At 31.2% G+C, this 13,801-nt stretch overlaps 1 protein-coding gene across 1 annotated transcript; it reads left to right on the top strand.

The window, feature by feature from the left end:
* Positions 1–433: 433 nt before the first annotated feature.
* LOC139860225 (uncharacterized) lies at positions 434–1,699 on the top strand. Its single transcript, XM_071848994.1, has 4 exons — positions 434–683; positions 876–1,039; positions 1,139–1,444; positions 1,520–1,699. The coding sequence occupies exons 1-4, from the start codon at positions 434–436 to the stop codon at positions 1,697–1,699; spliced, it is 900 nt and encodes a 299-aa protein (XP_071705095.1).
* The last annotated feature ends 12,102 nt before the right edge of the window (positions 1,700–13,801 follow it).

The raw sequence follows: 13,801 nt of genomic DNA, 5'->3' as shown, positions 1-13,801 counted from the left end.
GGGCGAAACATGGGATTTATTTACTGATGGAGCCTCATGTGCAGAAGGTGCTGGTGCGGGTTTAGTATTAGCAATCCCAAGCGGTGAGGAGCATACGTACGCGTTACGTTTCAATTTTGGTGTAACAAACAACGAAGCGGAATATTTACGTTTCAAAATGGATATCACTAAGTTGCGAGCATTTACAGATTCGCAGTTAGTGGCAAATCAGTTTAATGGCTCTTTTGAAGCACATGACTCCTCGATGCAAAAATATTTGAAGTTGTTGCAAGAATTAGCTATGCGGTTTGAGCATTTTGAACTCGCACAAGAACCAAGGAGTTAAAATAAGAATGTGGATGCGTTAAGTAAGCTGGCCGCTTTAACGTTTTCGCACTTTCAAAAGCAAGTTTGGGTCGAGGAATTGCCAAGTAAATCAATTGATAATGATTTAATGGTGGCGTCCGTTGTAGAAGAACATCAAAATTGGATGGAACCAATCTTGCAATATATCCGCAACAGTGTTTTGCCAAGTGATAAGCGTGAAGCTCATTTAGTTAGAGAGCGAGCACCAATGTACATCATTCAAAATGACATTTTGTATCGTAAGTCATATTGTGGTCCAATGATGCGGTGTGTTGGCCCAATTGAAGCAGAAATGATAGATGATGAAGTGCGTAACGGTTCTTGCGCATTACATTCAGGTTATAAAACTATCGCGGAAAAAATTATGCGGATGGGTTATTTTTGGCCATCCTTATACCGCGATGTTGCAAATATTGTTAAGCGTTGTAAAAGTTGTCAAAGGCATGCTCCGCAGAATCGGATGCCAAGGCACGATATGATCCATGTTAATTCGCAATGACCATTTCACAATTGGGCTATTGACATTGTAGGACCATTTCCCGCAGGTCCTGGCAATGTCAAATTCCTAATTGTGACAATTGACTATTTTACAAAATGGGTTGAAGCTAAGGTGGTTCGCACTATCACTGGAGTGCAAGTGCGTAATTTTGTATGGGAGAATATTGTTTGCAGATTTGGTGTTCCACGCGAATTGGTTAGCGATAATGGTGCTCAAATAGCGAACGATCCTTTTAAAACATGGTGCACTGATTTAAATATAATCCAAAAGTTTACATCAGTGGCGCATCCACAGGCTAATGGCTTGTGTGAAGTAACCAACCGCGACATTATGAGCGGTATCAAAAAGAGGTTATATGAAAAGCGAACTGGTTGGGTGGAGGAGCTGCCCAATGTATTATGGGCACATCGCACTACTTTCAAGAAGAGCACAGGGGAAACACCCTTTAGTTTAATATATGGCTCTAAAGCAGTAATACCCGCTGAAATTCTTGTTCCAACGCATAGAGTTGCTTACTTTGATGAAGAAGCGAATGGCGAAGCCTTATGCGAAAATTTGAATTTAGTTGAAGAGCGAAGGTTAATGGCTGCTATCAGAGAGGCAAATAATAAACAGAAAATCGCCAAATATTACAACAAAAGAGTACGCACTTTGTCTTTTGATGTAGGCGAATAGGTGCTGCGAAACAATGATGCGAGTAGAGCAGAAAAACTTGGTAAATTAGGACCTAACTGGGAAGGTCCTTATCAAGTTGTGGCAATTAATGCGGCAGGATCATATAAGCTCGCAGACATAGAAGGGCGAACTCTCCCTAATGCGTGGCATGCTGCTTTATTAAAGCGATATTATGCATAACTTTGCAAAATTAAAGTGTTGGCCAATGTGCATGTATCTTCAAAGTGCAAAAAAGTGATGCGAAGCTTGTGTTTGACATTTTTCTATGTGTTTTCATTTTTAATTTTTGCAAGTCTTGATCATGCTTGTAAGAATATGAAAAATAAACACTTGTAAGAATATGTGAAAAGTTTTTTTGCATTGTTTAAAATAATTACGCTTGGCGAAATACTCAGAGTTTATGAAATATTCTATAATATTTTGCTTCATAATGCTGGTATGTTTCACAACGGTTAAGTGGCGTAGTGATGAAATTGCCCACTTACGCAGAAATAGATTATCGCGGAAGGAACTTAATTTTCTAAGTATTTGATTTTGCCATGCTTAGATGCTTCGCGATGCTAATTGATTGCCTAAAGATCGTTTTGGCGGACTTAGAAGATTCATAACATATAAATATACGCGCATATAGATTGTTTTGCAAAAGTACATACTTATTATGTGCACAATAATAAGAGTTGGAAATTGCAAAGGACAAGTCCATGTTATGAATATTACTGATAAAAGCGCTATATAAATAAAAGCACTTAAAAAAATATACAAAGAAGTGAAAATTTTATTAATAATGACGCAGAGATAGCTGCGTGCTAATGTTACATGGTAAAACTTTATTCCTTAGATAAGTCAAGCTTTATGATGTCATCTGCAGTGGCATCATCCCGCTTGCTTATCGCTATTATTTTTTCAATAAAGATCTCCGCTATGTTTTGCCTAGCAACAGCAAAGGAAGACTGAGCATCTGCCACAGCACATAAGCTGTCTGCTATGTCAGTCGGCAGCGGCTCCGGCAAAGGGCAGTGCATGGAAATTTGATCCATGAATTCAACTCTTTCGCGCAGTGGTAGCGCAGTGGCGTACGTTGAAAATTTAGCAGAAACAGGGTACGAGTTGAGAATTTTCCTTGACAACTCGGGCAGATGTTGGCGGAGCTTTGTGAACTCAAGCTCCGCAGAAGCCTTAGCAGCTAGAGCGTTGTCACGCTCTGCAGTCAGCTTTGTAACCTCCTCTGTTAGCGATTTAACAGTAGTTTGAAGGTTGTTTTCCTTATCAGCTGCAATAGAAACTTGTTGTTTTAAATCATCAACGGTGGTTTTTGCTGTGGTGAGCTCATAAGATATATCAACACAGCGCTTCTCGCTGTCTGCAGTTTTGGCTTTCTCACTCAGATATTTGGCTTTTTCAGCCTCAAGAACATTGAAGAACTGTTCTTGGCGACAAATCATGTCATATGCAGAATTGAACGCCATATAGAAATTCTGCACAAAGCTGTTATGTGCGTCAAGTGCAGAAAGCTTTGAGAACTCGCGACGAAGCTCGTTTGGGATTCCCAGCTTCATCTGGTGGCGTTGATCTAGCACCGCAAAAGAAGAAGCACAAGTATATCCCAATAAACCATCAACTCTCACCCTATAAGAGTCGGGTGTAGTGCGGAACATCTCAATTATTTGGTCAAAAGTGTTCGGGTTGAGAAAAACTGGATCACCGGTTGTTTCCCTGCAAAAAGACACAATTTATAAATTAGCTGGAGAAATATAAGCATCGTGAATGTTATAATTATGAGATAATGCTCAGGACTTACCCATTTGTTGATCACCTTCATAATCCAATATGATCGGATTATCATAAAGGGTAGCATCGTGTTGCTTCAGCTTTTTACTCTGCGATGATGGCGACATTTGGTATGGTCGTTTGGCCGAGCTCGGCTTGGTGAGAGGAGATTTGGAAGTTAAATCGACAACTGGAATTGTTTGCTTTTCCTTTCCAGATGACGCCGTCGATTTGGATTCCGGGCTTGTCAATAACTTCGTGATTAGTGTTTTCGGGTTAACCTTGCTGTCAACCTCGTCGATCTTCATTATTGATTGAAAAGAAGTTGCGAGTAAGAAAGAAGTTACAAAGGTTGATTAAATATTTGATTAATTGCGAAGTGTTTCAGAGTAGCGAGTGGGAAATTCGTTATTGTGATCACCGATATATATATAGGGGAGGTGAGAGTGCTAATCAATTGTGTCTAAGTATTCATTATGATGATTAAACGGTAATATTTTCACCAACGGATAAAAACGGCAACTTTGTTTACTGTAACGGTAACAAAGGCATAGCAAAAATGTTTTAATGCGGAAGGTGGTCAAAATAAGTGCAAATTTTTAGAGTTTATCATGATACATTTTTTGGAAAAAATATATCATAATAAACTGGGGGACTTGATCATATACATAGCATTGTATATGTATATTTTATTTACTAAAGGCTAAAAACAGAGTTTACGCGAAGTGTATTCAAGAGGTTTGGAATATTCGCTGAAAATAAAGATAGCGGATCAGTTGCCGCATTAATAAAAGACTGCGGGTTATTTCGCTAAGATTGCGTGGATGATTAGACAATCCGCAGACCGCGAATATTTCAAATACTATAAATAGAGAGCTTGGCCTCTTATTTATAGGTTGTTGATTCTCTGCCATTTGCCTAGACCTTTGTAATTTTCACTTGTGACTTTGCCCAAGGAAGATTTACATCGAGTTAAGGTGAATCATGCTAATTAACAATCAAGACCGGGTCGGGGAGGTTTATCACTTGATTGAAAAGTAAAAGACGATCATCAGGGCCCAAAATAATCATCAAACATCCCATCCTCCATCTTTATCATTGCATTCAATCCTTAATTAAGTAACTCATTGATTATGGATTGATCAACGAGTGCGTTATCTCTCCGAATAATTAATCGCGTAGTAGCGTTTTCGCGTTTCGGGCTTCGATCGGGCGTTCGGGCTAAAAGCAAATTACCATTTAACATTTTTATTTAATTTTTCTGTTTTTAATGTTATTATGATTATGTATTACTTGTGTATTGTTGTATTGATGATTATATGCGTAGAAATGCTCGTTATTGTATGTTTTCGGTTTGATTAAATTGGGACAACAGCTTGTTGGTTAAAATCAGTTAACTTTATAGTGGTTTTTGATTAAATAAAGTGTATAGATGAGTTCCTCTCATTTAGTACATAATATTAGGCTTTTGATTCATCTCTTTTCGTGTTCCGGATAAAAAGTTATGCTTAATTTGGTGTTTTGATGAGATAAAAATATAAAAATGAATGTAATCAGTTGGGGTCCGACTTTGTGACCATTTTTATAGTCTCTATGGTGTACTAGTATGTTAGGAATGATGATGAGATGAACATTCATGTTCGGGTCATCGAAATCAAAGCCACGGATCACCCGGAATGACTAAAACAAGATTTTGAACGGTTTAAAGTTCCAAGTTGATTCATGGCTGTTGTTATGACTTGGGGACTCATTTTGGGGTGTTATTGAGTACACTAATGTGTCGGGTGGTTTGGTTAGGCGAGAATATATATAAGACTCGCCGAAAACCGACACCTGGGGCTCAAGTTATGACCCGATGAACGTTTAATTAAACTTATGGTTACAAAAATTAAAACTTATGATATAAATAATGATTTTCATTATTATTAAATTACTTATGATATAAAAGTAATTATTTTAATTTAAGACTTATGATATATTTATTATATCACTTATTAATTACATTTTGATTTAATTAAACTTATGATTAATAATACTTTTATTATTAATGAAAAATACTTATGATAAGTATTAAACTTATGTTATGAGATTATTATAATAAGACATATAATAAAGATTAATATTATTTAATTATAATTTAGTTATTAAATACTTATAATTAAATACTTATGATATGATTAATAATGTATTATTAATTAATAATACTTATGTTATGATTAACATTTAATTAATTAATTAAATACTTATGTTATATTAATTATATCATATAAACTTATGTTAAATTTAATAATTCAATTTAATTTAATTAAAATTATGATATGACATGATTATACATATATGACTTTAAATAACATTACAACTTATATTATTAATATAATTTACACTTTAACCTCAATGTTGACTAAGTTTGACCAAGGTTGACTTTTGAGTTGACTTTCGGTTGACTTTGACTTTCAATTGACTTTTGTTGACTTTCTAATTAAGGAAAATTTCCTAAGTTAAAAGCTTTCCAAATATAGCAACTTTTCTAAAATAGAAACTTTCTAAAAATAGAAAGTACGTGTTATACGCTGTCCTGATCATACCGAATCATACTGAGTGTTGTTCTATGCTTATTTTCAACAAGTACTATAGCTATCATACTAAGACTTGACCTAAGTTAGTTATTTATATCGACCTGCTTTATTTATAAGTCGGCGTTGTGATCATTCTTGATCACTATTCCTTTTGCGGTTCACGTTTCTGTGTTGTTACTTCACTTTCGTTAAGGTGAGTTATAGTCCCGCTTTTCATACTATTTAAAGTATTTGGAGATGTGATTACATGCATTTTATTTTACGTTTAGACACAAGTGACAATTAAATTTAAATTTTTCATTATGAGTTGAACGAAAATATTCTCTAGTCTGGTAACTGTAATCACTAGTTTCTACTGGTGAATGCGAATCCTATGGATAGATCTATCGGGCTTGACATCCCCATTTCGAGCTAGTCGCGCTAGCAATTTATAATCATAATGTATTAGTACTTCGTTATTATTTGAAGATACACATGTTCAGTGTATATTGTGTTTAGTAAGGGTATGGAAATGGTTAAGTGGTTACCAGGTGACTCATGGATTAATGGAATATTAGTTTAATGTTTTCTAACATTTTAAATCTTGTGGTCTAAAGCTTATTCGTTTATTTAAACCTATAATTCACTCAACATTTTTGTTGACAGTTTACTCGCATGTTTTCACAGGTACTTGATTATTTGGGCTTTCGCTGTGTTAGAGAGTCTGCATGCATTTTGGCAGATTTTGTGAAACATTAAACTTGCATTCTCTTTTTGTTTATTTAAAACTCTAACGACCCGTCCTAATCCATCCGGACGAATACATTACATTTGGTTACATCGCGAGGTACTTGACCTCTATATGATACATTTTACAAACATTGCATTCGTTTTTAAAAGACAAACTTTCATTACATCAAAAGTTGACGGCATGCATACCATTTCCTAATATATCCAACTATGAATGACTTGATAATAATCTTGATGAACTCAATGACTCGAATGCAACGTCTTTTGAAATATGTCATGAATGACTCCAAGTAATATCTCTAAAATGAGCAAATGCACAGCAGAAGAATTTCTTTCATACCTGAGAATAAACATGCTTTCAAGTGTCAACCAAAAAGTTGGTGAGTTCATAGGTTTATCATAAAACAATAAAATTCATCATTTTGATAGACCACAAGATTTAAATCCTGCATGGTACAAATGGGCCCGAATCCTATACCAACCTGTAATGCACATGCGATATCTTTTAAATACAGTACACCTTTCTTGTGTACGAAATCATCTTTCATAAATCTTAGTAACCGTACACATATCTTGTGCACAAAAATAACATACACATAACCTGTGTATAAAATCATTCTCTCGATACATAACATTCACTTTTCATTGCTTTCATAGCTTGGCTTGGTAACCGACCTTAACATATAATTCGCATAATAATATCCCCAAAACAAGAACATCTCGTCTGTATAATAATCATATAAACTTCGAAGTACTAAACACCACGCCCACTAGCCCTTCCGTCTAGTGAACATTCTGGGTGGGGGTGTTAAACCCGGTAGCTACCTTTAGGATTCGCGTCAATTAGGCGTGTACTAATTCTCAAAATTAGTAATGTTCCCTAATTCTTAGGTTACCAAGCAATAATTATCAGGGAAAAAATATTCATATCAAGTGTGGCAATTATCACGTCCACATAATTCAATGGTGGCAATTATCACGACCACATAATTCATTCGAGGAATGTTTTGCTTGTGTCTATCTCGTCAAACATTTATAAAAGTATTTCATGTATTCGCAGTTCAAAATGTATTTCAAAAGCATTTAATAAAGCAGTTGTAAAAACAGCGCATGCATTCTCAGTCCCAAAAATGTAAAGAGTAAAAGAGAGCAAATGAACTCACCGTACTGTATTTTGTATAAAAATACATATGACGACATTGAACAAGTATAGGGTTGGCCTCGGATTCACGAACCTAAATCATTTGTATATTCATTAATACATATAATCGTATTCGAATAAGTTTGTATTTATAATTTGTTAATTATATCATTTTTATATTATATATATATATATATATATATATATATATATATATATATATATATATATATATATATATATATATATGTCTCATATTTTCTTCTTGTGTATAAAAATATTAAGTTTGGTTATGTTATATGGATTACATATAGTTTCATATAGCTGATAGTTATTTTAATAATAATAATGATACTTAGTAATAATAAAAATGATGATAACCATAGTACTAATTATGATATTACTAATAATTATGACAATACTAATATTAGAAACAATAGTGATACTATATATATAATGATAAACACTACTACATTTTGGCACAAAAAGACGTGTGGAAAATGCTTTTTAGACGTGTTGAATAACACCTCTACAACTCTCAAGTAGACGTGTTTTCAAATCGTTATATTAGGCTGTTCCGTTATGTCTTTTAGACGTGTTCAGTTAGTTACAATTGGACGTGTTCCGTTAGGTCATTTAGACGTGTTCCGTTACTTCAATTAGACGTGGTCTAAACCCATTTAAAAGTGTTCCGTTAGTAAAATTAGACGTGTTCCCGGTATCAATTAGACGTGTTCCTTGTAAATGCTAACCATGATTAAAATCTCAAATATTTCAAATAATACCCCCGCTAAATACCAAATGCGCCAAATATACCAAATTAATATACTAAAAAAACAAACTATATATATAAATATCATATAAATATCTTCAAATTATTTACAAAAAAAATCATAAATGTAATTTACAATGGAGGCAAACTCTAAACTCAAAAAGATAGCTAGCTCGTTCTTTGAGCACCTATATAATATGTCATTCCTCTGACAAAGCACCTATGTATGAAACTTCTGCCTTCTTATTGGCCTCGTCCCCATTAGTACCCTCATGCCGCCTTCCACCAACAACATTTTAATGCAAACTAACAAGAACAAATACAAATAAAAGATCGATAAGCTTAAAAAGGATAACTAAGACTATAAATCCAAACTTGAACATAAGAAATCTGATAAGTTACTTATGATTGCACCCATTAGACTAATTTGATATGAACAAAGGGTCCTATCATACTCATGATGCACATACATAAACTACAAACAAAACCAAATCGAAGCAAAAAAATCAACTTATGTGAACATAATGCACATACCAATATACTACAATATCAGTCAGGTTGTAAGTCGCATATATTCTGAAACATAATAGGACATCCACCAAAATGTATATATCAATATACCATAAAGTAAAATATAATCACTCAGGCTATTCGGGTAGGCATTACCAAATTTTTTTTCATATAACTTCAAAAGGCCAAAAGCAACCTAACAACTAAAATCTTACCCAGTAAAAAAAATCACTTAAGTAGAGAATTCTAACACTATAAGGCTAAGTTGTTGATTTTTTTTTAAAACAGCTATTACAACATCACCACATTCCCTGCCATAACCTTTTTTTAAACCAATCATTTACTTTCTAACTTGTAATAAACATCCAGCTAAAATAAATTCAAAATTTTTGCTCAAATCAAGTAGCCACTGTAATATAAATATTGATTAATCCCTGACTACAAACTAATACATCTAATATATTTTTACTTTTAACTTTACACCACTATATATAGTCACAAATGAAAAAAGTTGCATGTGGTGACTTATGAAGAACAAATACAATCTATTAGTAAGCTAAGGTTTCCATCACTAAAAAATATACAATCATTCTTAACCTATGGTATTTTATATTTTTTCACGCACTTTCGCGAGAAAACTCGAATCGCATTGCAATCGACCAAAAAGACACTATAATCATTACCCAAACGATATAAAGGTAGTAATATGAGCAGGCAACATAGTGCACCAAGTAAAAGATGCAGACCTGTAAGTGACACAATTAATCATGATAATTCTGAGATCCATGTCTGCCATAGAGTTCAATAGATTAAGATTACATAAAACAATTAAGTAAGAATGAGTAAACAAAAGAGTTGAGTTAAAAAGATGCAGACTAAACAAAAGAGTTGAGTTAAAAAGATGCAGACCTTCGAATTATTGATTAGGTAGTATACAGAGGAATTATTGATTAGCTGCAATACAAAATTAACAGAATTAACAAAAAAAAGCTTTAAACCACCAACAGTTTTCTATACAGAATTACAGAGTAACATAACATAGACATATTTAAACCACTAACAGTTAGATATTTTTAAATCACTAACAGAATAACCCCCTGCACTAACAGAATAATAGCGGCTATACAAAATTTACAAATGGATATTACAGTTTTATACCACTAACATAATAACCGTTTGCAGTTTGTAATGTTTTCCTGAAGAACACAGAAGCAGTTACGTCTATAATAAAATGATTAAGTTCTAAAAAATTACCTTATATAGTCTTGCACGTAGTTCTTCAACGATTGCTCTTCAAGGATGTATAAATTGGTGAATTGTAGCTTTCTTCAACGAATATCTGGAAAAAGTTTTGAAGTTTGGAGAATTGGCATCATTAATTTTGAAGAAACACCATCGACAAAGAAGAGAATAAGTGTGTTTGGTAAAAAAAAAATGTAACCCTAAATTATGCGTACCTGGATGTCGACCTCGATCTGAGGATGTAAGAAATCAACGATTTTACGTCAACCCTACTTTGGGTTTACAACTCAGACGAACCTGTTTCTTTTTCCCTATTGACGTGAGAGATGGATGAATTCGAAAACCCTAATTTGGGTTTACAACTGACGAATTTATATTAACTTCTAACCTCGACCCTATAATTAAAATAAAATTGTAAGTCAAACCTATACATACATGTATATGTATATAATTTTGAATTAAAATTAAAAAGGGGATTAATTCTAATAACTATAGTTTTAGCAATAATCGCAGGTACATAAGGAGATAAGTGAGGATGCCTGTTAATTTTTTGTGGCAAAAGATGGGCTTCGTTAGTTTTAAGATTAAATTAGATGTTCCTAGTAACATATTAGACGTGTTTGGTAAATTAGTGTGGCTGATAACTTACTTAGACGTGTTCATCAAACTAATTGGACGTGTCTTGTAAATTAACTAGACGTGTTCTTGAAAACTTATTAGACGTGTTGTCATTTAGACGTGTTCCTGGTAAAACTTATTAGACGTGTTGTCAATTAGACGTGTTCCTGGTAAAAATAATTAGACGTGTTGTCAATTAGACGTGTTCCTGGTAATACTAATTAGACGTGGTTACCTAGAGGTGTTATACTTATTTAGACGTGTTGCAAGTTTCTAATTAGAAGTGTTCCTACTATTTTTTAGACGTGTTCCGGTTTTCTTAAAAAAAAAAAAATAATTAGACGTGTTCCTTTGATTTAATTAGACGTGTTAGTTGATGTACACGTCTAAATAAGGGGCACTAATTGAGCAGAAATGTAGTAGTGAAAGGTGATACATTAATAAGGTTAATAGAAGAAAAAATGATTTTAAATAATGATTTTTATACTATATTGTACTATATTAAAAAAGATATCAATGATTCTAATTATCTTAATAATACAATGAACATATTTATATTCATAGTCATAATAATCAAAATCTTTGTGTTTAATTTCTAAACTAATGGCTAAAGTTCCTATGGCATTAATTTGTAATCCTACTTATAATAATAATAATAATAATAATAATAGTAATACTTATATTATTAATAACCTGATAAAATTATTAATAATGATAATAATAGTAATATTATGTGATAATACTAGTAATGATAATGATATTAATATTAGTAAATAATAACAATAATAATAATAATAACAACATCAATAATAATCATAATAATATAATAATAATAATGATAATAATAATAATAATAATAATAATAATAATAATAATAATAATAATAATAATAATAATAATAATAATAATAATAATAATAATAATAATAATAATAATAATAATAATAATAATAATAATGGAAATGATAAATAAAAAAAATAAGCTACCTTCAATGAAAAGGCTGAAAAAAAATGCTCCATTAGGGACTCGAACCCCCGATCTCTCAAATACCCATCACTCCTCTAAACCGTCTGGGCTATTGCCCATTTCCTGATTTAGACCCAACACTTAAATTTATAACCCTATTATTTTCTGTTATGTTTTCCTTCTTCATCTTCAACATTCAATCCGACAGAAGGCTCGACAATTACTAACAACAAGTATTATTTTTGTGTTTTTGGAGTTGTAAACGAAGTAAAATTAATATATATTGATTCCTAAGTTAATTAAACGCAAAAAAAATATATAAAGAAAAAAATAAAAACCCATTACCGTCGCTGTTTAGAACATAATTTTTTTTTTATGATTTCAATTTTTAGGACGTAATAGCCTCAGATTAAAACACGAAATATATTTAAAATCGATCCCAGAACCTTTTGGAATCATCAATTGAGTTTAACACATCCATATGAACTCGAATTTGATCATGAACAATAGTACTTTTTCAAATCAAAACTTTGACTCGACAATTAGAACTCGATAGGAAAAATTGGGGTTTCAAACTTTGCAGATAGTTTACATAGGGTAATCCTAAAAAATGGCATTGTTACATTTTGTAATTTGATTCATTTTCAGAATTTGGCAAAAATTACCAAGAACAGAGATAAATGGGTTATTTTTCTGTAATTTGGTTTTCAATTTCGATTTGCAGATGTATATGTATATAATGTGTTTGAGGGAGATGCAGTAACACTCTTGATCTTAATTGATTCCTAAAATTGACATGTAAGCTATTCCAGACAAGAAATTGACAGGTTTATTCGTTTAAAAAAAATAAAGAAAATAAATAGAAAAGAGGATATCGATTGCTAACAGATTTTGTTAGTTTCTTAATTTGAATTCGTAGCTAGCAATTGGCAGGAATAAAGCTTGATAGAACGTGCAACTGAATTGTACCCCTTTTTCCTATTTTTTATAAGCTATAGATAATATTACTAATAAATACATTAATAATAATAATTCTATTAAAAATAATAATAATAATAATAATAATAATAATAATAATAATAATAATAATAATAATAATAATAATAATAATAATAATAATAATAATAATAATAATAATAATAAAAATAATAATAATAATAATAATAATAATAATAAGGATAATAATAATTATTAATAATAATGTTAATATTAATATTAATATTAATATTAATAATACTAATAATGACATTGGTGATAATAATAAGTTATATCTTAATAAAATAAAAATACTTTTAATAAATTTATTAGAACTAATAATTTCATTAATAATGATAATGATAAAAATGACACACTAATAATAATATTCATACTATTAATAATTAATAATACAAATAATATTGATAATTTTAATTACTAATAATAACAATAATATTATAAATGATAATAATAATCTTATTAGTTATATTAATATTTTGAATGATAATAATAATATCAGTAATAATATAATAGCTCAATTGTATCAAATTTCATGTAATAAGTTTTAATAATATTATTAATATTGAATGTAATAATGTAACAACTATACTTGTAATTACATATAATATACAATATTATATTATGTGATAACCTTTATTTAATATTTATATATTACAACTAATTATAAATTATATACGTATTTATATATATACATTCATTTTAATTACACTTATTTATTTTGTATATTATTTTTACATAGTTAATTCTAATAATTTAATTGTAGTTTATTATCTCAGTTTATTATACATACCATTATTTATATTTACATATATACATATATATCCATACATATTAGTTTACACCAATTGTTCGTGAATCGTCGGTAATGGTCGAAGGCCAATTGAATATATGAAACAGTTTCAAAATTATCAAGACTCAACATTAGAGACTTTGCTTATCACACCGGAAACATATAAAGATCATGT

This window comes from Rutidosis leptorrhynchoides, chromosome 7 (genome assembly GCF_046630445.1).
Source record: "Rutidosis leptorrhynchoides isolate AG116_Rl617_1_P2 chromosome 7, CSIRO_AGI_Rlap_v1, whole genome shotgun sequence".
NCBI lineage: Eukaryota > Viridiplantae > Streptophyta > Magnoliopsida > Asterales > Asteraceae > Rutidosis > Rutidosis leptorrhynchoides.
The sequence above is the reverse complement of the archived record's forward strand: the minus strand, read 5'-3'. Positions and strand labels throughout refer to the sequence as shown.